Source organism: Anser cygnoides, chromosome 11 (genome assembly GCF_040182565.1).
Source record: "Anser cygnoides isolate HZ-2024a breed goose chromosome 11, Taihu_goose_T2T_genome, whole genome shotgun sequence".
In the NCBI taxonomy this organism is placed as follows: Eukaryota; Metazoa; Chordata; class Aves; order Anseriformes; family Anatidae; genus Anser; species Anser cygnoides.
In genome coordinates, this window is record NC_089883.1 from 10753445 (window position 1) to 10774481 (window position 21037).

General features: G+C 40.2%; 2 protein-coding genes across 5 annotated transcripts; one reads left to right on the top strand and one right to left on the bottom strand.

Moving 5' to 3' along the window:
• Window positions 1–116: 116 nt before the first annotated feature.
• GABPB1 (GA binding protein transcription factor subunit beta 1) lies at window positions 117–19876 on the bottom strand. Of its 4 annotated transcripts, none has more exons than XM_048072053.2 (9): window positions 19811–19876; window positions 13535–13642; window positions 12513–12680; window positions 11852–12046; window positions 11405–11516; window positions 10935–11048; window positions 7704–7889; window positions 6786–6901; window positions 117–1879 (listed from the first exon to the last, which is right to left on the bottom strand). In XM_048072053.2, exons 2-9 carry the CDS (start codon window positions 13640–13642, stop codon window positions 1727–1729), a joined length of 1152 nt encoding a protein of 383 aa, XP_047928010.1. In that variant the 5' UTR covers window positions 19811–19876; the 3' UTR covers window positions 117–1726. The 4 variants fall into 4 exon arrangements, with proteins under 4 accessions (XP_047928010.1, XP_047928008.1, XP_013048259.2 ...); XM_048072051.2 differs by lacking the exon at window positions 19811–19876 and adding an exon at window positions 19557–19764; XM_013192805.3 differs by lacking the exon at window positions 19811–19876 and adding an exon at window positions 14318–19315.
• On the top strand, window positions 17216–19683 carry LOC136791705 (proline-rich protein 2-like). The gene is made up of 2 exons (XM_067003878.1): window positions 17216–17271; window positions 18909–19683. The coding sequence occupies exons 1-2, from the start codon at window positions 17216–17218 to the stop codon at window positions 19681–19683; spliced, it is 831 nt and encodes a 276-aa protein (XP_066859979.1).
• Window positions 19877–21037: the final 1161 nt, after the last annotated feature.

Sequence of the window (21037 nt, forward strand, 5' to 3'; positions counted from 1 at the left end):
TTTCTCAGCCTAACACTGTTTTTCCATATTCTTTTGACGCATCTGTCTAACACATCAGTTTTGACCTTCCAGTGCAGATAAAAACAATTGAAATGGAATTGATTCTACACTACATATATGTGGAAAAGATATTTAATTGTAAAATAGAAAAAGTAGGCCAGAGTACAGTTTTAAGGGTAATTCTTCTGTATACAGTATAGATAAACTAGACTTTTTGCTTAAGTTTATATAAACAATTCCATAAAAGCAGTGAAACATGGAACAACAAAGCAAAGCACAAATAGTTTTATCTTACAAAAAAGGAATCTGCACAGTAGTTCAAAATGTATGTAACACAGCACTGAACAATCTTAAGGCAGCTCAGTCTAAGCACAGGACTAGAAGCCAGGAACTCCTGAGATCCATTCCCAGGTCTACCACAGATTCATGTGGTCTTGGGCCAATTGTTTAACACTCCCTGTGTTGCGCTTATACCAGTTATAAAATTGAGACAATAACACTCACTCACCTGCCTCAGGCAGTATAGTAAGGGTTCTTTAAAAGATTTTACAATGCTCTGAAGATGTTTTATATAAATCTTAAGTATAATATATCACTGCACAGACACACACAAACACAGTATCACAGTGAAGAACAATGATGCCAGGTAAGAGCAGCATCACTACAACATAAAAAATTCCTTGTCCAATTGCATAATTAAAACAGAAAAGTCTGTTTAGAAAATGCATCAATGAAATAATGTCAAGGCTATTGGGGAAAACAGATCAACAGAATATTCTAAAAGAATATTCTCTTTGTGTTCCAGTGGAGACTTTCTTTTCTACTCATTACCGAATTTTAAAATGTTTGTATGTGAAAACTGTAAGACACAAAATTTCAATGCCTCCACTATCAAATTTTGCTTGTTATGTAAATTAGGATTTTCTGTTTTGTTTTGATTACAAATTACATTCTTTCAAGAAATATACCATCCACAATAAAACTGCCTGCTAGCTTACTTCAAATGACCTATAGGCTAAACATTTTTCTCATAATTTTTCCTCATCTTTGCTGAAAAATACTTATGCTAGATGTATGTGTAGAAATTATAAAAACATGCAGCATATGTACAAACTGAAAAGTTTAAAAAATATTAGCTTCATATACAGGTAAATCTACTTGGATATATTTGAAATTAAATATAAAAATTTCACCGCCTAAAAAAAACCCAAAAAATGGTTTTCAGAGAATCTGAGACAACTACTTAAAGCTGTACAAAGATTTCCACCTGGAAATGACTTATTCAGAGAAGTTTAAGTTGTTACCATGTAGAAATAACTGTTAATTCATTTTGTCACATAATTCATTTTCAATTTGTCAGCTTAAATCAACATCACCCTTAAAACTGTCCTGTTTTTCAGAAGTTAGATTCATACTAAAATCAAAAATTTCACAAAAACATTGGCTTCTCATGTTTCTGGATCCCTTCAAAAAGATTTATCAACTTATTTTGAAACTGTAAAAAAACAACTATTTACAGTATTTCATTTTAAATACTTTTCACAATTTCTAAATTCAGAATTTTTATGTTACAAGAAATTCATCAGAGCTCACGGCTTAAGTCCAGTTATCAACTTGTAGCATCTTCTCTATCATGTAATCCTGTGTCTGTACCTATACAGTGTACAGTTCAAGATTGTACTGCAGGTTTTTGAAAGTAACAAGCTTTGCAGTATGTTCTCGTTTATTAAACAGCTTCTTTATTAGTCTGGAGGCGGTTCATTGCCTCTAACTTCTGCCGATAGGCCTCTGCTTCTTGCTCTTTCTTTAGAAGCTGCTGACGATATTTTTGTGCTTCTCTGTTTGCCTCATCCAGCTGCTTCTGAAGAGTTTCTCTTTCCTATTAAAAACAGAACCAGCAATATTTTGTCAAATATGTATTAAATGCAAGTTAAAATGGCAAATACTTTTTCTTTACATGCAGGTTAAGTGTTAGGACATCACGTAGAAATTGTTCAGTTCTTACTTGGGCAAACCTATACGAATGCTGCTCAGTAAATTAGACATGAATCTTGACACAATTTCTCACAGTAAGACTTGAGGTCTAAATATAGTAAAACTGAGTTTCTTTAGCTGCAGAGATAAGCAAGTCTTCAAAGAAAAACGGTGCAGTACAAAAACAGACAGTGATCAAATACTAACATGACATAGTATCATTTTCCCAATGATTCAATTCCCTGTGATTTTTTAAAATCAACTTCTAATAAGAATGGAATCCAATCTAACAGGACTACCAATTTCCATTGTATTTCTGATCAGATCGTACTGTCTGTTACAAAAACTGATACCTATCAGCAGTGTGCACTGGAAAGTGACAGCTACTTACTAACTGGAATATATACCTACATAGTTTCTTAAATGAAGTCATTTAAGTGATCGATACCATGCAATGCAGAGGTATAACAACATCCCCAAGGACACTGCAGATTTATGAATTAACAGGTATTTAGTGAGGTAAGCTTTTTGAACCCAAGAGGACTAACTTATGCACCATTCTGCATACAAATCATATGGGGATGGCTATAACATGGCTTCCAAGCAAAATAATATGGAAAATGCCACTTCCTACGAAGCTTCCACAGGAACTACGGAGAATGTATTTCTATCTGCAGTGACGTCGATACTATAATTTTGTTTGATGCTGTACTGAGCCTAATTGAAAAAGCAATTTGCTTGGAAAAACTGTTTTGTTTTGATCCTCAAGCAAATACTATTTTATTAAAGTAAGTGTATCATATTTTATGAGTAAGGTAGTCTTTGATTTCACATCATTTTTTCCACTGTAGCTGAAGTAGCCACAGGAAGGAGGCTGTCAGAGAAGCAATCTATTTCCCACAAAAACAAAACTGTCAAAAACTGAGACCCAGCAGAAGTTGCCTTTTCACCTTATCCCCATCTCAGCAGTTCAGCATCACATTCCCATTTAATACCTCAAACAGTTGTTCAACATTTCGCCCCCCACCCCCAGAACAGCATCCCTATTCTTCACCTCTTTGATACACTCACGTATTTTCATGATCAGAGCCTGAAAATACAAAATACTCTGCCTCCCTTCTACTTGCTACAGTTCTCAGTACTTGGCACAGCCACATTTAGCAGTCACATGCTGTGCTGAATGTGCTGAAATACAATGACATAGGTGATCTGATCATTGCTAACAGCAGCATCTGTATATCAAAAACAACAGCTGAAGGAGCAGTATTATTAAGTTTAGAAAGACTAGCTATAAAACAGAACAGCGTTAACTCTGTAAATGAAACCTGATTTTACACAAGGTTTTAAGAGCTAAAAGAAGCTAGCATTCATGGATTTGCTTCATTTGGAGCATATGCTCATAAAATGAGAGCTCATCTGATCTTGTTGCTTATTTGAAAAGGATGTTCAGCCTCCATCTCTGAAAATTTGGATTCTGCTTTTTAAGTAACATTATAAGTGGCCAACCCATGTAGCTACTAGAGTGACCAGTGCCAAATGCTAAGGCAAAATGAACGGTGGAGCCTACATCTCACAAAGGATCTGAAATACACCAGTGTTGTTCCAGCACCAGTCCAACCAAAACATACTGCTATTTCTGTAATTATCGATGTAATTTAAGCAGAGCCAACAAAGCTTACATAATACAGCCTTGGGGAGTACTAAGTTGGGGAAAAGTTGCTACAGACAATTCTTAAAGTAGTAGTCAAAACAGTGGATCCTGCTACACATGCGAAGTGGGCCTTCCCTCTTGTGAGCACTGAGCTCTGGCATAATCTGAGCTGAGCACTATCTGTCTCACAAATTTGTCACACAATTAAATGTCCTACTGTCAAGACGCAGAGCTGGTCTACTGGGCTGCAGAAGGGTGAGAACCAGCAGCAGCTCATTGGCCAGAGGCTCTGCAGCACATTACAAAAAATAAGGCACTATCACTACTGCGGCCACATGCAGACTGTAAGCACTCATGGGCAGAGATCAAACTCAGAACAATTCTTGTGAACACTTTCCACAGAAGGGAGAAATAGAGATGTACAGCCACATTGGGTGTAAGCACATTAAGAAAAGGATGGACAAAAGGAGAAAAAAATGAGTCTCAGTGGCAGAGACGGTAAGATAAAACCAGTAACTATCAGGCAGACTAGCAACTCAAAGCATGTAGATTTGTCAGAGAACACACACACATAGTTTTCATACAGACCTAGTCTATGTAAGCAGAATAAGCTGAAGAACTGGGGCCAAATATACTAACTATGGAAGTGGACAGAAACCAACGCTTCTGGAGGAACATTACAGACCTACTGTGGACTGAACAGTGAAAACTGGTTCCTTAACTTTGTCATCTAAGATTAAGGACGACTATAACTGGGGTCTTAATTTCAACAAATCTAGAAAACATTCTTAGGGCATTCTTCAGAACACAAGAGAAAATGTTTTAATTCTCTAAAATCCTTTTCTACCATATAAAAGCTTATACAGATAAAAATCAGGTTAGAGAAGTTTGAGTGCTCTTAAGGAATCTTCCATTTTATAAGGGAATTTTCTTTATTACATACAACTTTCCTCAACAGTCTACATATTGAAGATAGAGGTACCTATAATTAAAATACAATTAAAATTACCAAGCTAAGCAGGAAAAAGCAAGAATGTGAATTCACTAATACAATTCATTTACAAACAAAATTTTTTAGTCTAATTGTCCTGGTTGTTTCTAAAGCATGTCACCTTTTCAACATGCAACAAGAAAGTAACATTCAAGAATGAAAATACAATTCACTGTATGTTAATGAAATATGCATGAAAATGAAAAACAGACCATCTGCATGACAGTGTTTTTTTGCTGCCATCATATGTTTAATTAAACATCACACAGCTTAGGAAGACTGCTATCCCTCTCGAAAATGAGCTGCAATGATTGAATTTAACAGGCAAATGAGAAAGTCAAAAAACATCACTACAGTATTAATTATTCACAATATTTTCACAAGAAGGTTTGTCACCTCACGAGTGGGAGGGAGTTCAACTTAGATTTTCAAACTACAATTAACTGTTTGTACACTGAGTTTAAAGCATCTGAAGACAGCACTCTTTGCCTCAAATCAAGTCTTTATAATGAAATAAAGGAATGAATCACCGATGAGGCAAAGAAACCAATCATCAGTAATAAAGGTTTTCCACATCAAAAAATTATTTTGAAGTGGGAGAGGTCCCACTCCCTCCATATCCAGATATATACTTCTACTACGATAAACTTGGAAGTGAACTGACTTCCCGTGCACTTCCTTAATGCCCCAGTTACCAAAGACAGGGAGCACCACACCAAGGCTCTGGAAGTCAACCGGCCTCTACACAGGGGCAGAGGTCTGTATGTGTATTTCCAGTTGTATAATCAGGGACAAGGTCAGTCATCAAAACTAGCACTTAAAGGAAACAAATAAAGTCCTTCATTTTCACCAATTACTTTTAAAATTCTATAAAAGTATTTAAAATATCTAATTGAAGTTGGCAGTCCCCTTAAAGAATTATTTGCATTATTATACCAACTATCTGTAACTAGGAACAGGTCAATTTATTCCTTAACCAATCTGGATTTTTTTTTCCCCTTTACCTAACAATTATTATTTAAGGAAAAGTAACTTCCTGTAGCAATAATTCAGGCAGATGTTTAAAAGTGTGAACAAAAAAAAAGTTTTTATTGTAACAGTCATACAATTTTAAAAAACGCAGCAAGAAAATTTTAACTGTCATGATAATCTGTAATGACCACAAAGCTGCAAAGGCCAAAAGTATTTGATATGACAACTTAAGGACAGAGAAAGTCAATGATGAAAGGTGGTAATTATTGTTACTAGACATGGACAAGGCATAGCACACACTGTACAATAAATAATATTCAATTGCGCACAAATTGTTATTCAATAATGTGAACAGAAGTCAGAGAATACAACCTTTGATAAATGAAGTAGCATGGAATTGACAAAATGAGAACTCACAGCCTAGTCAAGCCTGACAGCAATTTTCATAAACTTTTGACCACAACTAGTCAGCACAGTTAGAATTAACATAGAAGGGGATTAGATGGTTGACCTATTGTTGTAATATTTTTAAAAAAAGCTACAGTTTTAAATTGAACGGCTGTATCTATTCATCATATATGAAAAGCCCTCTTAATGTTGATAGGTCATCTATGTTGTAATTTCAAAAGACATTATGATGCAAAGATATGTAATAGAAAACTGCTCCAGAATTAAAAAGGAAAAAAAAAGAAAGATAAAAATTGACAAACCCAGAATCTTACTGTTTCATATTGCCATTAACAGTTATCTAGTTATCATGAATGGTAAGGAAACGTTGCTAAGAATGTGATCTCACAATCAGGACAAGCATATGGCCATAAAACACAGATGAGGGGACAGTATTCTCATTCACTGCTATCACGTCAAGTTACGTGATAATATGTTATCAGTATCTAGTTTTAAAAGCTAGCTAGTGATCTTAGAGGGGAAAAAAATGTTAAACTACCAAAAACTTCAACGAATGTTATTTTCATGTGCATGACCAGAGGATGAAGCAAAGGGCACTCCTGTATTCTTTTTACAACAACCTTGTAACAGATAAATTCCAGTAACAGGGGAGACTGAACAAGTTATTGTATCACACTCTTCATTCTTCTGTTACACAGAAACTTAGCTTTAAAACAACACCAAAAAGCACAACCACATATTCAGTGCTGCACACTCTGGTTAATACACATCACGTAAGAGACTCCTTACTTCTATTTCTGCAGACTCCACGCGATTTTCAACAATCTCAATGCACTGTCTCTTGACTGGCGGTTCTTCACTTATCACAGTTTCTTCAGCAATATCTGTTGCTGGAACTGTTAATACTGAAAACATTTGTACATATAAATACACTTTAGTTCAAACAATATTTGCACAATATAAAACTCAGACAGATAATTTTATTAACAGCAGTAAAATGCAAAGTCTTTCCCTTAAAAAAAAATGCAACTCTATACAAGTGCATTATATAGCCAGCTCTACAAAAGTGACTTACAAAGCCAGTGCAGAGAAAATACCCTAAAAGCTTTAGCTATTTATATGCTGCTGAAGAATGCTTTCTGACAACTAGCTGTACTTGTTCATACACATGGTGGACCAAATCATTTGTCTCCAATGTACAACTCTTCAAGCTTCATACTTGGAATCCCCATGAAAAAAAGAGAAATCACTTTTGCCTAAATAGCAGAGCATCTTGAAAAGAAACCATCCAGAACCCACACTTGCCACAAAACAGCACTTGTTACACTAACAGCTTCCACAAACAAAGTACATAGGGCCCAAGAGGGACAATTTTTGTCATCCTGGCTTCACTGGTTCTGAGACTGACCCCTTCCAAAACCCCAGACTTACTGAGGGCAAAGCAAGCATTTACCACTTTGCCCCTGTATGTGCCATTTCTTACCCATTCAGTTTAGTAATTCTTTTGTTCTTTCTCCTAATGCAGAAGCTCAGCTGACACATGGCAACTCACTGAACTGCCATAGCTCGTATGTCTGAGCCTTCTGCAGTGAAAGGATTCAAAAGTGTATTCAAACTAATTACCACACAGATTTCCAAGCTATTTGCATCTAACAACTTATTACTATACGTAAAATGGATTCTCAAACTGTGCAAGTTTCCACCTACCTTGCTGTCCATCTGGCATGGTCACGATGATTGGCTGCCCTATTCCACTGGTTGGAATTGAATGCAGATTACCAAGCTGAATGCCATCTGTAACTATAGTAATAACTTGCTGACCTCCAGAACTGACAACTTGCTGAATAGCACCATCCACAGATTCTGCAGTCACAACTTCTTCTGTCGCCACAACTATCAACAGATTAGCAAAGGAACTAAGTCAATTTATAAGTTAAACTTTATGATTTCAAATGCATTTTGCTAAAGCCAAGGAAGAATTTCTTCCATGTCATTTCAAAGGTGATCCTCCCCCAAATTAATGCATTACTACACATTATGTCATTAATGTAAAAATTTCACCAGGCCCATACAAAGCATTAACATTTTGAAATATATATGCAATTCTGTTCTGTTTTACCTTGCTCGGTATAATCTATTTTTATTTAGTAAGTTTCTTAATATACACACCCCACTCAAAAAAGACTACTTGGGTTCAGTGTTAACATGGCATCAAGAGTTGTTTTAAGAATACAAATAATTTTTTGCAACGTACACAGAATTCAGCATTCAGAACAACAACACATACCACAGCTTGCACTACACACCGTAACTGAGGCCTTACACTACCACCCTTATTTTCTTAAAACAACATGATACTGAGACAAAGAGCAAGATCACTAGGAACACAATCAAAGAATCTCAAGCACTTTAACTCTGTATTTTATTTTCAATTTGTAAGGTAAAAGCAAAGCCTTTGATTTAAATAATAGACATTAGAGGGCTTCCCATCTACAGAGATGGAATTAAACCCCTATAGGCTGTGTTGTGATGCTTCAGATGAGAGAAGGTAGATAAAACCCTGAAGCTTTCATCTTTTAAATTAATTACAACATACACACAGTCACTCTGTAGTTCAAATGACTGCAGTCATTGCCCTCTGAAGATCTTTATGTTCAGAGATTACTGTCCTATAGCACTGCTTAAATATTCAGAGAGTGTTTGTTCCGTACACCAAAACAGTAAGTTGTACATGAATAAGTGGTACTGTATTGAACTTGATTTGGCTTCCAAGTAAGGACGTTGAAGTAAGAGACTACTGTGACAAAGAATTCCAAGTTGCAACTGCCAATACTAGCTGCTGTGGCAAACAGCTCTGATCTTTCAGTTTCAAACTCAACGCTGGGCTTTCCGTTCTGGAAGGAGACATTAGGACTTCTGCATGAGACCTTAGAATAAAAACCTTTGAGATTTTGTCTGAAAACATATTTATGGGAGTATTTTTCGTTAACATGAATAAAGTCCTTATTCTTTCTTCACTCTTTTTATTTATATCCCTATAAACCTTAATTATCACACAATTTCATATGATAAATGAAACTTTAATTTAAAACAGAAGCACTGATATATTCAAGAATTTCTAAATTAATGTGTGGTATTTTCTTCTGCAGCACGCACAAGGGAGAACTCCTGCATGCAGTGAGATACGCCTTGTTCCACTACAGCACACCAAATATTGCATTCCAAATACACACTTTAAACCAGGCACTTCTCTAAATTTTCTCCACTCAGAGCTCCATACACACATGAATCGTATTAGCACGTAACATTCATCTTCTCATACACACTTCACTTGAGTAAAAACTAACACAAGCATGATTCTACTCAGCTACAGTGAGTAGCATATTTCTTTCTTTGATTTTACAAAATTAGAGTGTTTTTAACTGTAAGCCATGAGGAACTAGAGGGAAGAGATCAGAGAAAAGTTCACCTGGAACGGAGAGAAAAATCTAGAAAGGAACAACATAAACAACATAAAAGGCAGAACCTAATTGCTCTATCCAAGCTTATACAACCTTAAATACAGGAGGCTAAATAAAACCCAAAACCAGAATTTTCACCTCTACAATTTTAGGAAATGTAAGTGGACTGTTTTTATTTTATTTTATTTATTTATTTTTACAAGATGAGCACAACAGAGAGGGTACATGGCTTTGAGGTTTGTTTTTTTTTGTGTGTGTGTATGTTGGGTTTCTTTTTTTCACTTGAACACACTTACTGTTGATGCACAGTAATGAAAAGCTGCTTTTGTATCCTTTATAAGCTGTTAAACGGGTAAGATTCCAGGAAACCATTTACTGTAAGTAAGATGCTGCAAGACTGCCCATGCTTCTGCATAAAAATCAAAGTACAAGAACTGAACTACACAGGAGGGTTAAGTATGATGGACGTTGCATTACTGAAGGTGAGAAGCTACTGCATTAAAGTTTGAAGTGTATTTCTTCCTGCCTGTCATCTCCTGCCTACACTCTAACAATGTTTTATCTTCAGTGGTTTGCTGACATGTAATGTCGGTTACAGCAGGGCACTGCAAGGGTAGGCCCATGAAACATGAGAACACTCAGCTACCAAAGTCTATCTACTACTAAGTTCTGGGTACACATCTAATACTGCATAATCCTACACAATCCCTTCTCTCAAGTTTCTCTCTCCTACAATTAGATCTGAGTTTCACTGAAATACATGAATTGATTGAAAACATCATCCGCTTTTTCTGTAATGAAAGGCATCACATTTTGGTTTTGAATCATCCACTTCACTTGCAATATATAAATGTCATAGAATAGTATAGCTGCACTTAGGCACTGCTCTAAGAATTAGAAGAGCTGGACTAAGCAGAAATTCTGCAGGACTTCAAAATACTCGGAGGTGACAACTCGGATATATGTTAGGATGCAGCTGTCATGCCAGCAAGTCTGGGAGTCCTTCCACCTCCAGTGAAAGCTGTGTCCTTAAGAATGATGTCTGTTGCAGAGCTGAATTCTGTGAGAATTAAGCACCAAAGATTTTGGCCTCACAAAGTATCTCATTGGGGGCCATTTCCTATAACTTATCAGAAAGAAGCATTCAAAGGAAGCAGTCTCAGACCAAATGCAACTAGACTGCACGTAGACAAAGATGTGAATTCAATCTCCTGAATTATGCTCTCTTTCAGCAAGAATGAACGTTAATAGCATTAGGCTGACAAATTTCTGACCAGATGTGGTCAGAAGTCTTATTAAGCAATAGTTGTACACATGTATCTACCAATCTGTTGGGTGAAAGAAAAGGAAAGTTTTTGTTAACATTGGAAAAAAAAAGTCCTCACTTCTGCATGAACTATATCACAAAAAACCCCAGTTATGTACTTTGTTTTAGTTTATTAAAGAAGATAAGCTGTTAGTAACATGGCTTTCTAACCTGGTGTTTCTGAAGAATTAGACAACGGTGCTGATGCTTCTGCTAAAGCCGCTAACGTGGCTAACACCGACGTTGATGAATTTCCAAACTGCACAGCAGACACTCCTGTCTCATCTAGAAGGAGGAAAAAAAGTTAGTTGATATTTTAACAGCCAATGAAATCCCATTTACATTTTTATTGTACTGAAGTTTCTAATACACACTGTTCTCGGCAACTTTCTGCTAAACCAAAGTGCTATTCTGAAAGCACGTTTGTGAAATAAATACAACTGATAAAAGAACTGCCTTCATAAAGATAAATTAAGTACTTAGGTATTTACAACACATAAGGAACACTGAAGAGTTATATGTAAGTACTCTATTCTTACCATTATTTTTCCTAAAGCCTTTTCACTGAATGTAAAATCCTAGCTATCCTATAGGCAACTAAATATCCATTCCATCTGATGTATTTGCAGAAGATACCAGACCTGTTAGGTTCACCACCCCTCCAGGTCCAATGATGAACTGTGGTGTTGCTGCATGTATTGTCACAGTATCCGGACTCTCTGGATTCGTATTGATTTGGTTCTGCATTGCAATCTAGGAGACAAAGGTAGTAATATCATTCCAACTGTAGATACAAAGAATTATTTACCTTCTAAGAACTAGAATAATTGAATATTACACACAAACAGGGAGGATCTCCCTAGTTACATCCATGCAATAAACACACACAGTGTCACATCCTGTGCTCTGCTAAACACATCAGAAACATTTTTTGGCTGAAATCTAAAGGCAAGCATGTTGCTAAGTATGTTAGTATTGGCAATATGGCAATACGTTAAATTTTACAGCTATATTAAAACCTTAGCTGATCACACATGTAAACAAGTACTTTGCTATAAATTCCCTTATCATCACGAATTAAAAGTTACCTGTAATATTTCAGCAAGGTCTTCATTTCCATTGTCTATTGCAATGTCCAATGCAGTTTTGCAAAATTTGCTCTGAGCATGAACATCTGCTCCATACTTTATTAAGAGTTCTACAACTTCTTGGTGGTTATGTTCAGTAGCCCAGTGAAGTGCAGTCATTTTGAGCATGTCCTTTGCATTGACATCGGCACCGTGCTACAAACAAGAACATTGAGTAAACTATGTCATTAGAAGTAAATGAATTAAATAATGCCACTCATGAAACAAAGCCCAAAATTGTCTCTCTCTAGCCGTAGTGTCCTGTTACCTTTCAAGAAAACTATAAATGTATAAGGTCTTCAATCTAAGTACCACATGTTATTTACCTCAAAGGACTGAATACTCCCCAAAACATAATCTTTCTTGGTTCTAAAAGCTGTTACTCACACGATACCAAGTTAGAAAGGAATATTTTTTGGAACTGCAATAAATAATTCACCTGAAATCATGATTTTAATTAATATTAAAATAAATTAAAACCGAATAGGAAAACAAAGCTCCCAATACATACAATATAAATACAACGTTTTGATGTTAATTTCACAACTAAAAGGAAATCACACATTTTTATCACAAACCATTGTAATATCTCTGGCTCAGACCTTGTTTCAGCAGTTCTTACCTTAAGTAAGACTTCGACTATGCTGGCATGGCCTTCTGATGCTGCCATATGTAATGGAGTTCTGTCCACTTTTGTTCTGGCATCACGACTTACACCTGCTCGCAGCAACACTTCTGTCGTTGAGTAGTGTCCATACTGTGCTGCTAGATGAAGTGGAGATGTTCCCAACTGTAATTTAACAAAAAAAAAGTGGACTTTTAACAGATGTCAGCATGAAGTATTTCTTCTTATTCTGAAGCTATCAAACTCGGGTGTTAGGCCACCACTTCAAATTATCTTCCCTTGCAGCCACAAGGAAAGAAGCTATCAGGGCTTTCACAGAGTATAAGGAGGAAAAAAAGTTTAACTTTTTTTCAGTAATCACAACACACTAGAAACAGATCACTGTTTTAGATTTTTTCCTGTCTTTTTAAGGTGTGATGTTTCAAAGGGCCTAACCCTGTTTTTAGTATTGGTCAACATACCATAACATCCAAAGGGACCTCTGGAAGTCATCTAACTCCAATCTCCTGCTCAAAACAGACTCAACTTGTCAGATAGGTGACCACATAGATTAAAAGTTCTTAAGGGGTTGCAAATACCCTAAAGTTTTAGATACCTGCCTTAGTCTACATAACCTACTTAAAGCATAGGCACCTCAGAGCACCTATATCAGGAAACTCTCAAGTGCATGTATTAGGTAGCAGGGACTGCTGTCTTAATTCAGAACTCTTGCTATACTAAACATATAAACACTGTAAGTAGGATGATTGTTACTTCCCTTATTAACCACTCCAAAGTTCATTTTAACAGCCATCAGAAGGAACTTTTTCAGACTGTTACAAAATTTAGTAGAAGATCAGACCATATGAAGAAACAACGAAGTTTAATTTTGAATTAGACATCAAATGATGCGACCGCAAGATTTCAAAAAAGAAACTCCCAGGGCCAGCAATGTAAATGCTTATTTGTAATAATCCTGTTTTCTTTTTCAGGTGAGGGAAGTAAAAGAATTTACTGAACACTGCAAAAGTTTTCATTACCCAATCTGTGGTAAAAGGCGCTCCATTTGCCATCAAAATGCGAACTTCATCATCTTGTCCTGCTCGTGCAGCTTCTAGAAGTTTCTTTCCCAAATCTACTAGTGACATCTAGTGAAGGACATAAAGGAACATAAAGAAAACAATATATACATAACATTAATACTGTTTTAAGTGCACAAATATGGCTGTAATGTCTTTTAATGACTATTTCTGAACTACTCTGAAAGTTCAAAAACTTTAAAGTTCAGACTTATAAGCTGGTATTTTAGCCATGACCTTGCTTGACTGCAAGAAGCAGACTGATTTAAGAATTACTTTTGTCAGTCAAACAGAACTGACATTGGGGTGAAGATTTCCGTATTACAATGCTGTAACCATAGCAGCCTCAACATTATATCAAAGCAAAGTTAAACTGGACTAGCTGCATATTTCTTAAAAGAAAACGTGGTTCAGCAGCTCTCACCTGCTACCGCAGCCTTCTGTAGCTTTGTCCAGCTTTCAAAAGGTACTAAGTCAGAGATGCCATGCCACATGTCCAAAGACACTACCTTCACTTATCCAAAATGCCTATATACATTTAAGAAATTCAACTATGCAAATGCATTTAGATGGATAAGAATACAGCACCTTTCTGGCATCTTGTCCATAACTATCATTCATTTTGTTCACCTTAAAATAATTTCTGTATTCCTTGATAGAGCACAAAGCAATAGGCACATATTTTTGTGCTATCTGCATGAGACACACAGACTAAAATATCACCCTGAACACAAATGTTACTACCTCGATCAGCTGCCTACAGCTACTAAAAATGTGCTAAGTTTGTAGACTTGAGACACTGGCTGGAAAACCTTCGTGTCATCTTCAGGTAATCTCCTATCTCCCTTTAAAAAAAAAAAAAACATGTAAAAGATGTGTAATTTAGAGCATGTAAAATTATATGTAAACAAAAGACACCTATCTACATTCCTATTGCATCAAAGATTTAAACCCACTCTGCTTCACACTTGCTATTAAATATGCTCAATAATAAAATTTAGAACTAAATCATAACTCATGCTACTAACCAGATTATTAAACGTTCAGTCCTGTCTCTATGCTTTCCACTACCAGGATGTCAAGAACAGAATTACTTTCATCAATTTGCTTTCCAGTCACAACTAAGAGTTAAGCCTTGATGACTAATAACGGCAGCAACAAGGCCATGCAGCCCATCTCCTATGCAGTGTCAGTGTATGAGTTCAGAAAGAAATCCCAACAGGATCATTTTTAATCTCTTTTCTTAAGCCCATACTTCTATCACAAAACCACCTTATTTAGAAAGTTCTCTGCACCTGGGTCAACTGGTAAACTGTGTGTGGCGTGTTGCTAAATGAGCTGAAAGTTATTGATTTTGGAAGGAACGAGAAGGCAGGAAGGGGGGAAAAATACTGCAAACGCAGAACTCCAGCATGTATCAGTAGAGCCACAAACGAGAGCACAACTGACTGCTGGCACCAATATTCCCTCCACCAAGATAATACTCCATTTACGTCCATCCTAGCACGCAAGCACATTTTGACTTAGCCAGCCAGAAAAGGAGAGAGGAGCAGGAAGGTGGCAAGGGCAGGCCAAATACAGACAATGGGAAAAGGAAGGAAAGAAGGAGCACACGGTCAGGTGCAGAGGAAGGGACAAGCAGCTGGCTCTCTGCCATGAAGAGAAAAAGCAAAAGAGAAACAGGAATAAGAGAAAAACCTACTACTTGTCCCTGTTAAAGGGAGACACTAAGGGTAATGATACAAAACAGTAGGGTAGAGACAATGTTTGTCAAGTGCAGCAGTGAAGTAAAGGAGCAAAGTCTTCCCTCTATATGGCACCCTTTTTTTTTTCAGGGGTGTGAGGGATTGCAATTTAGGAGGGGAAAAAAGCACACAAAGACTTTTCTGATGGTCTAATACCACATCAAGAACCTCAGAAGTGAAAGAAAAACTGTAACAATCCAAATTACTGAAGTTAGGAACAAATTCAGAAATACAATTCATTTTCCTTGTACCATCTATACTGGTAAAATTAACTGCAAAGCTGTTATCAAAGCTCTATACAACAAAAGCAGCAAAAAAAAATCAATTACATTGGCCTGAAAAAGAAAGAAACGAAATGTTCTAAGGAAAGGAAAAAGAGGGACCTGGAAGATCATACATGATACGACCTCCATTACCGTGTATTTTTACATTAACTAACGCTCTCTTCGGTTGATATAAAGTGTTTGTGTTTTAAACTAGCACAAAACATCACATCAGTTTACATGTGTGTGTGATGTAGAACTTTAACTTCAGTTACGATGATAACATTTATTTCAGAAATGAAGTTTCAGATCTCCTAGAGAGCTTGAAAGCACGCTCAGGCCACCTAGTGGAAGAAAACGACAGAACTAGCAGAGCTGCACGCTTGGACTCAAAAATAAAAATCACCTTGTACACCAATAGCACACTGCAGCCGCAAACGATGCCTTTCTGACAAACTACTTGGGCACGTTCAGCCACTTTTAACCAACCAATACCAGCATTTATGACATTTCTCAGGACTAATCAACCCCAAGCTGACCTCTACTTGGCAGACCCCTCCAAGGACCCATACAATAAGGTCAGCAACCCGTTAAGTAACAAACACCCCGCATTTTCCCCCAAGCTCTTTCAGTGCTAGTACCGGGACATGCCAAGGGTCTGCAGTATCACAATTTCCTTCTGCCAAAAGAATCCTTCGGCTGCCCCCTTGAGACCATTTTGTGGCACTACAACAGCACAGCGATACGATCAAAAGTTCTGGGTATAGCACAATAAAATATATTTTAAATCAAAATGAGATTTCCACTTCAAAGCAGCACTCGCAGGTAAGCACCACTGCTGCTCCCTACAGTGACAGGAATCAATTCCGCTGCATAGCGCCGGAGGGAGCTCTTCTGCAACCGGCATCTCCATCCAGCCCGGGCAACGCTCTCTAAGAGCAATCTTTCAGACACCAGAAGCATCAGTGGCTCTGAAATAGTCTTGAGACTACTGGATTTATTCTTATGGCAATCCGAGTACGTTTTCAGACTTGTAACAACTCTCATGCGCTGTGTGAGCAGAGGGGTTTGTCTACCACGGGGTAAATGGGGAAGAGCCTCTGCTGGGTTTGGGCTTCTCAGCATTCACTGCCTCCTGAACTTCCACACCGCATTACTGCAACGCATTCTGCTGAGTGCCGTTAGCCAGGTGCCACAATTAACTGGTTATTAAATGTACATCAAGTTACTATTGCAATTTCACTTTGGTTCGAAAGGAAACCATACTGCTCTTCAGTATCTTAAAACTTAACTTAGATGTAGGCCTTATACATTCTCTAAAGCTCTGAAGGTCACGTCGCTTCAGAGGGGTACACAACAGCAGCATCTTTCGGACCAGCGTCCTGTCCAGTGGGTGCCGGATCTGGCCTTTGCTCCCCTTCTGCCACTGTGGCACTGAGCATCAGCCGGTCAAAATCAACCGGCACAAAACAAATAGTTGTTGCAGAACACCTGCTAACGTGGAGATATCCCAGCTGCTGGTGCACTTCTAGCAAGGCATGCTCCTAAGTGAGACGTACTTACACGAGAACAGCATGAGTGCAGCAGTGCAATTTACCAGAGAGTCAAGTGAATCAATATACGCCACATCTACGATGACGATCTGTAATCACTTCTACAAACCCCAAGACAAGCGAAGATCTAGAAAATGGTAAGAGGCTCCCCCTACTCAAGTGGCACACAGCAGGATTATACATGGAAGATAGCTTGAAACCCATCATTTCCGGCATCCATTTACACCCAGAAAAAGAAAGCCCTTTTCAATACGCCTTTTTCCTTTTCTTATTTCAAAAAATTCAACCTCCTTCCCCAGACCTGATCTTCAGAAATGTTTTTACCCCACTCATTTCAACGTTGCACAGTACCTCTCAAAACTGAGAATAGCAATTTCTAGTTAATTTTATGCACCTACCCACACCACATAAAAAAATATTTTTAGAATACAAAGTTTAAACAGTTAGCAGTAACTATTTAAATCTTTAATCAAGCATTCAGTTTTGATCACTATTAGAATTGAACTAACAGGTCCAACTCGTTTTCTTCTCTATTTTTCCATCAACAACCTGAGTGAACTTAGAACAACTCTTCTAACCCAACTTCTCATTTCAATTAGTTTTGTAACTTTTAAAGGAACTGAAAGGCCTGCATTAAACCTAATTGTAGAATCAAAGAATGCTTTGGGTTGGAAGGGACCTTAAAGATCACCTAATTCCAAGAAAGCATTCATTAATAGTAAAATGTTTTAATTTCAGTGCTTTCAGCTTTCCTCTAGATTGTGCTGTGCTCATTAAATTCCCCCTCACTTGTTTAAACAGAAACATCCCCTTCATGTTGGACCATGTCAGCATCAGATGAAAAATACCTAAGAGAACAGATCAGAAGAGCAAACACATAGCTAGATAACTTTGTGGTGAATGTATTCAAGCCTGTATTTATGCAGGTCCATATTCCAATTCGGTTCATACATTAAATTAAATTAGTACCCAATCATCAATGTAATTCCATTAAACAATGCAAGCGTTTACAAAGAAAGTCTTGCCCTTAAGAAGAAGAGTAGAGATTTGGCCCCTATCGGCAAAATACAACATCTGCAGCATCTAAGAAATATTATTATGCAACAAGGGTGAACCACTGGCACCAAGATTTGGGTTGGCACTGCCAGCAAACTACAAAGCTTTCACAGATAGATTTGGCACTAGATAACACAGAGGTTATATTACAGCAGATAGGATTGAGATGCAGAGTATAAGGGTTTGTGATGTCGCCTTTGAACCATAACACAACCTCAGAGTCTGCCTCATTCATCAAAAATGGAAGAAAATACTTTGAAACAAAAATCACCAGTCTCTTTAATTAAAGCAACATTTTTATTATGAGGAATCTTTCTTGACAATTTCTTGCACACGGGTTGAAAAAAAAGAGCTCATAAAGAAACTGCTTTTAGGAAAGAATGTCGGTCAGGAGGGAGAGTCGATACCTAGTGTACAGCGATCATTAGGTCCTGCCACGTATGTTCTTAACCTTACTCACAGCAGATTCCTGTACCCCTACAGGCACCTCAACCAAACAGCTTTTAGTCTTATTAGCGCTTCAAAACTCAACAACAGTTCAAAAAAACCACTACGCTAAAGGCCTCCAATGGCTGCACTCGTAACTATCAGCACGTTTACCATGCGGCGTTCGCCGTTAAATAAAAACCACCTTAGCAAACAGGCTGAAGGCCTCCACGCAACCGCTTTAAGTTAAAAGCTGTGAATGAGGAAGCCTTCCTACGGCACCTTCCTGCAGCGTCCTATCGGACGGCCTGGCCAACAGAAAGTACTGGGATTACCAGGGAGGGAAGCGAGCCCCGGGCCCGCAGCAGCGAGCCTTGCCCCCGTTCACCCCCCACCAGCTTTCCGAGGCGCAGAGCTGCGGCTGGCGGAGCAGCTCCCCCCGGGGCCCCCTCCAGCTCCGAGCCCTCCCATGCAGCTCGGCGGCCGCGGGGCTCCCCGCCAGGCCGGGCCCAAACCCCACGCGAGGCCCGGGCCCACGGGGCCGACCCGAGCCCCCCAGGACAGCCGCAGGGCGGGAGGCCCCACGGCGGCCCCGGCCCCACGGCGGCCCCGGCCCCGCACCAGGCCGCGGCCCGCCGAGGCCGAGGCCCGCTCCCGGGGCCGGGCCGCCGCCCGCGCCCCCCTCGCGGCGGGGTCCCCGGAAGGCCGGCCGGCCCGCCCGCTCTCCCCGACAGGAAATCCTGGCTGGGCTGGGCGCTGCGGAGGGAGCCGCGGCGCCGGGTTCCGGGGGAAGTGGAATTATTTTTTACCAGCGAAGAGATCGACTTCCACATCCGGTAACGGGGCCCTATACAAAGGCGCTGACTGACCTGGAAAAGCTTGAGCCGGCCCGGGAGAAGGGTGTGGGGGAGAAACGGGCCGCGGGGCCCGGGAGCCTTACCGTGCCGCCGGCCCGCCCGCCGCCGCCGCCGCAACAACCGGGGCCGCCGGAGGCCGCCGCTCATCGGCGCCCAAAAGCCCCACACAAAAGTCCCCGCTGCTGCCCGGCGGAGGGACACGGCGGCTGAGGGGCGGGGAGGGGCGCTGCGGCTCGCCGCGCTGCGCCCCCCCTCCTTTCCCCGCCGCAGCCGCCGGCCCGCGCCTCACCGCGGGGCGGCCGAGCGGGCGGCGGCGGGAGGGGCGCGCGGCACTTACCCTGCGGCGGGCAGGGGGCTTTTACACCGGCACCGCCGCCCCGGCCGGAGCGGGGGGGGTGGGGGGGAAGCGGCGGAGGGATACGGCCTCGGTGCCGCCCGCCGCGCATGCGCGGCGGCGCGGGGAAAGGCGGGGGGAAGCGGGCGGCGGGACGGGGCCGCCATGTTCCCGGCCCGCCGCGGGCACGGGCGCGAAGGGGGTGTGAGGGGCTGCACCGCCTCGCGGCCCCTCCTTGGGGTGATAGGGGGGCTTCAGGAGGGTGTGGGGGTCGGGGAGGAAGGGCTCGGGGCGTGTGGCGGCTCCAGAATGGTCCTGAGGCCTCGCTGGTCTGTCAGGCTGCTCTGGCCTTGAGCCTCAGGCTCGCCGTGGGGGTGGTGTCTTGGGCCCTGAAACGCTTCTCCTAGGCTGGTTGGTTGCAACCCGGTTGGAAAGTGCTCACGCTCAGGTTCTCACCAAAACTATTACAGCACAAAAATTGGGGACCGTGGTAAAGCGGAGGTCCCATAATCTATATCCTTCAGTCAAAGGATATTGGTGATAAAACTCTCCTTGTTATTTTTTGGAGATAACTATACCTTCTTGATACTCTTCATCAGATACATATTTGTATCAGTCTTTACAAACTCATTATTTTAGGCCCTTGAGTTGTCAAACACAGCTTTGGAGAAAGCACAAATCAGCTTCCGAAGAACAAGCATCACCTCGCAGGTACCACAGACCTGGATCCTCAAGGCGCTACCATAGCAGATCTGCTCGGTACAAGAGAGAAAACACATTTCCTACATGGGGAGGCAGCCACCCACCTGGCCAACGCATTGGCAGGGCTCACACTGCCACAGTTGGCCGGGCTCTGCCTGGTTTTTGCAGCACTTTTGAGTTCAGCTGCAGGCACGAATTCTCCACGTGCTTTCTGGAAACCCAGTTAATCCTTCTTTAAATGTTGTCACCTCACTCAAGGACCTGTTGACAAGTCCGGGCCAGTTTAGTTATTTTCCTGGGACTGGCAGCCAAAAGGGGGCACTAGAGAACAAGCCGAGACACTTTGGCGGGCTGTCGCATTCGTCATCGGCGCAGAAACCTGAAATCCAGCCTTCATCACATTTCTTTTCCAGTGCTGATACGCGTTTTTTGTCTCAGGAAGCATTTATCTTGCCATATCATTGGTTGTCATTTACACAGTAGCAGTACATTGTGCAGAAAACGTTACAATGTCCTTACAGGCCTGCA

What these genes read in the sequence shown, in the direction of transcription:
- LOC136791705 (XM_067003878.1), top strand. Translation starts at nt 17,216, where the DNA reads ATGACGATCTGTAATCACTTCTACAAACCCCAAGACAAGCGAAGATCT. An exon ending in AAGCGAAGATCTAGAAAATG is followed by an intron (nt 17,272 to 18,908) that starts GTAAGAGGCTCC and finishes ACCTTCCTGCAG; the next exon opens with CGTCCTATCGGACGGCCTGG.
- GABPB1 (XM_048072053.2), bottom strand. Translation starts at nt 13,642, where the DNA reads ATGTCACTAGTAGATTTGGGAAAGAAACTTCTAGAAGCTGCACGAGCA. An exon ending in CGCCTTTTACCACAGATTGG is followed by an intron (nt 12,681 to 13,534) that starts GTAATGAAAACT and finishes GTTAAATTACAG; the next exon opens with TTGGGAACATCTCCACTTCA. An exon ending in ACCTTGCTGAAATATTACAG is followed by an intron (nt 11,517 to 11,851) that starts GTAACTTTTAAT and finishes TTTGTCTCCTAG; the next exon opens with ATTGCAATGCAGAACCAAAT.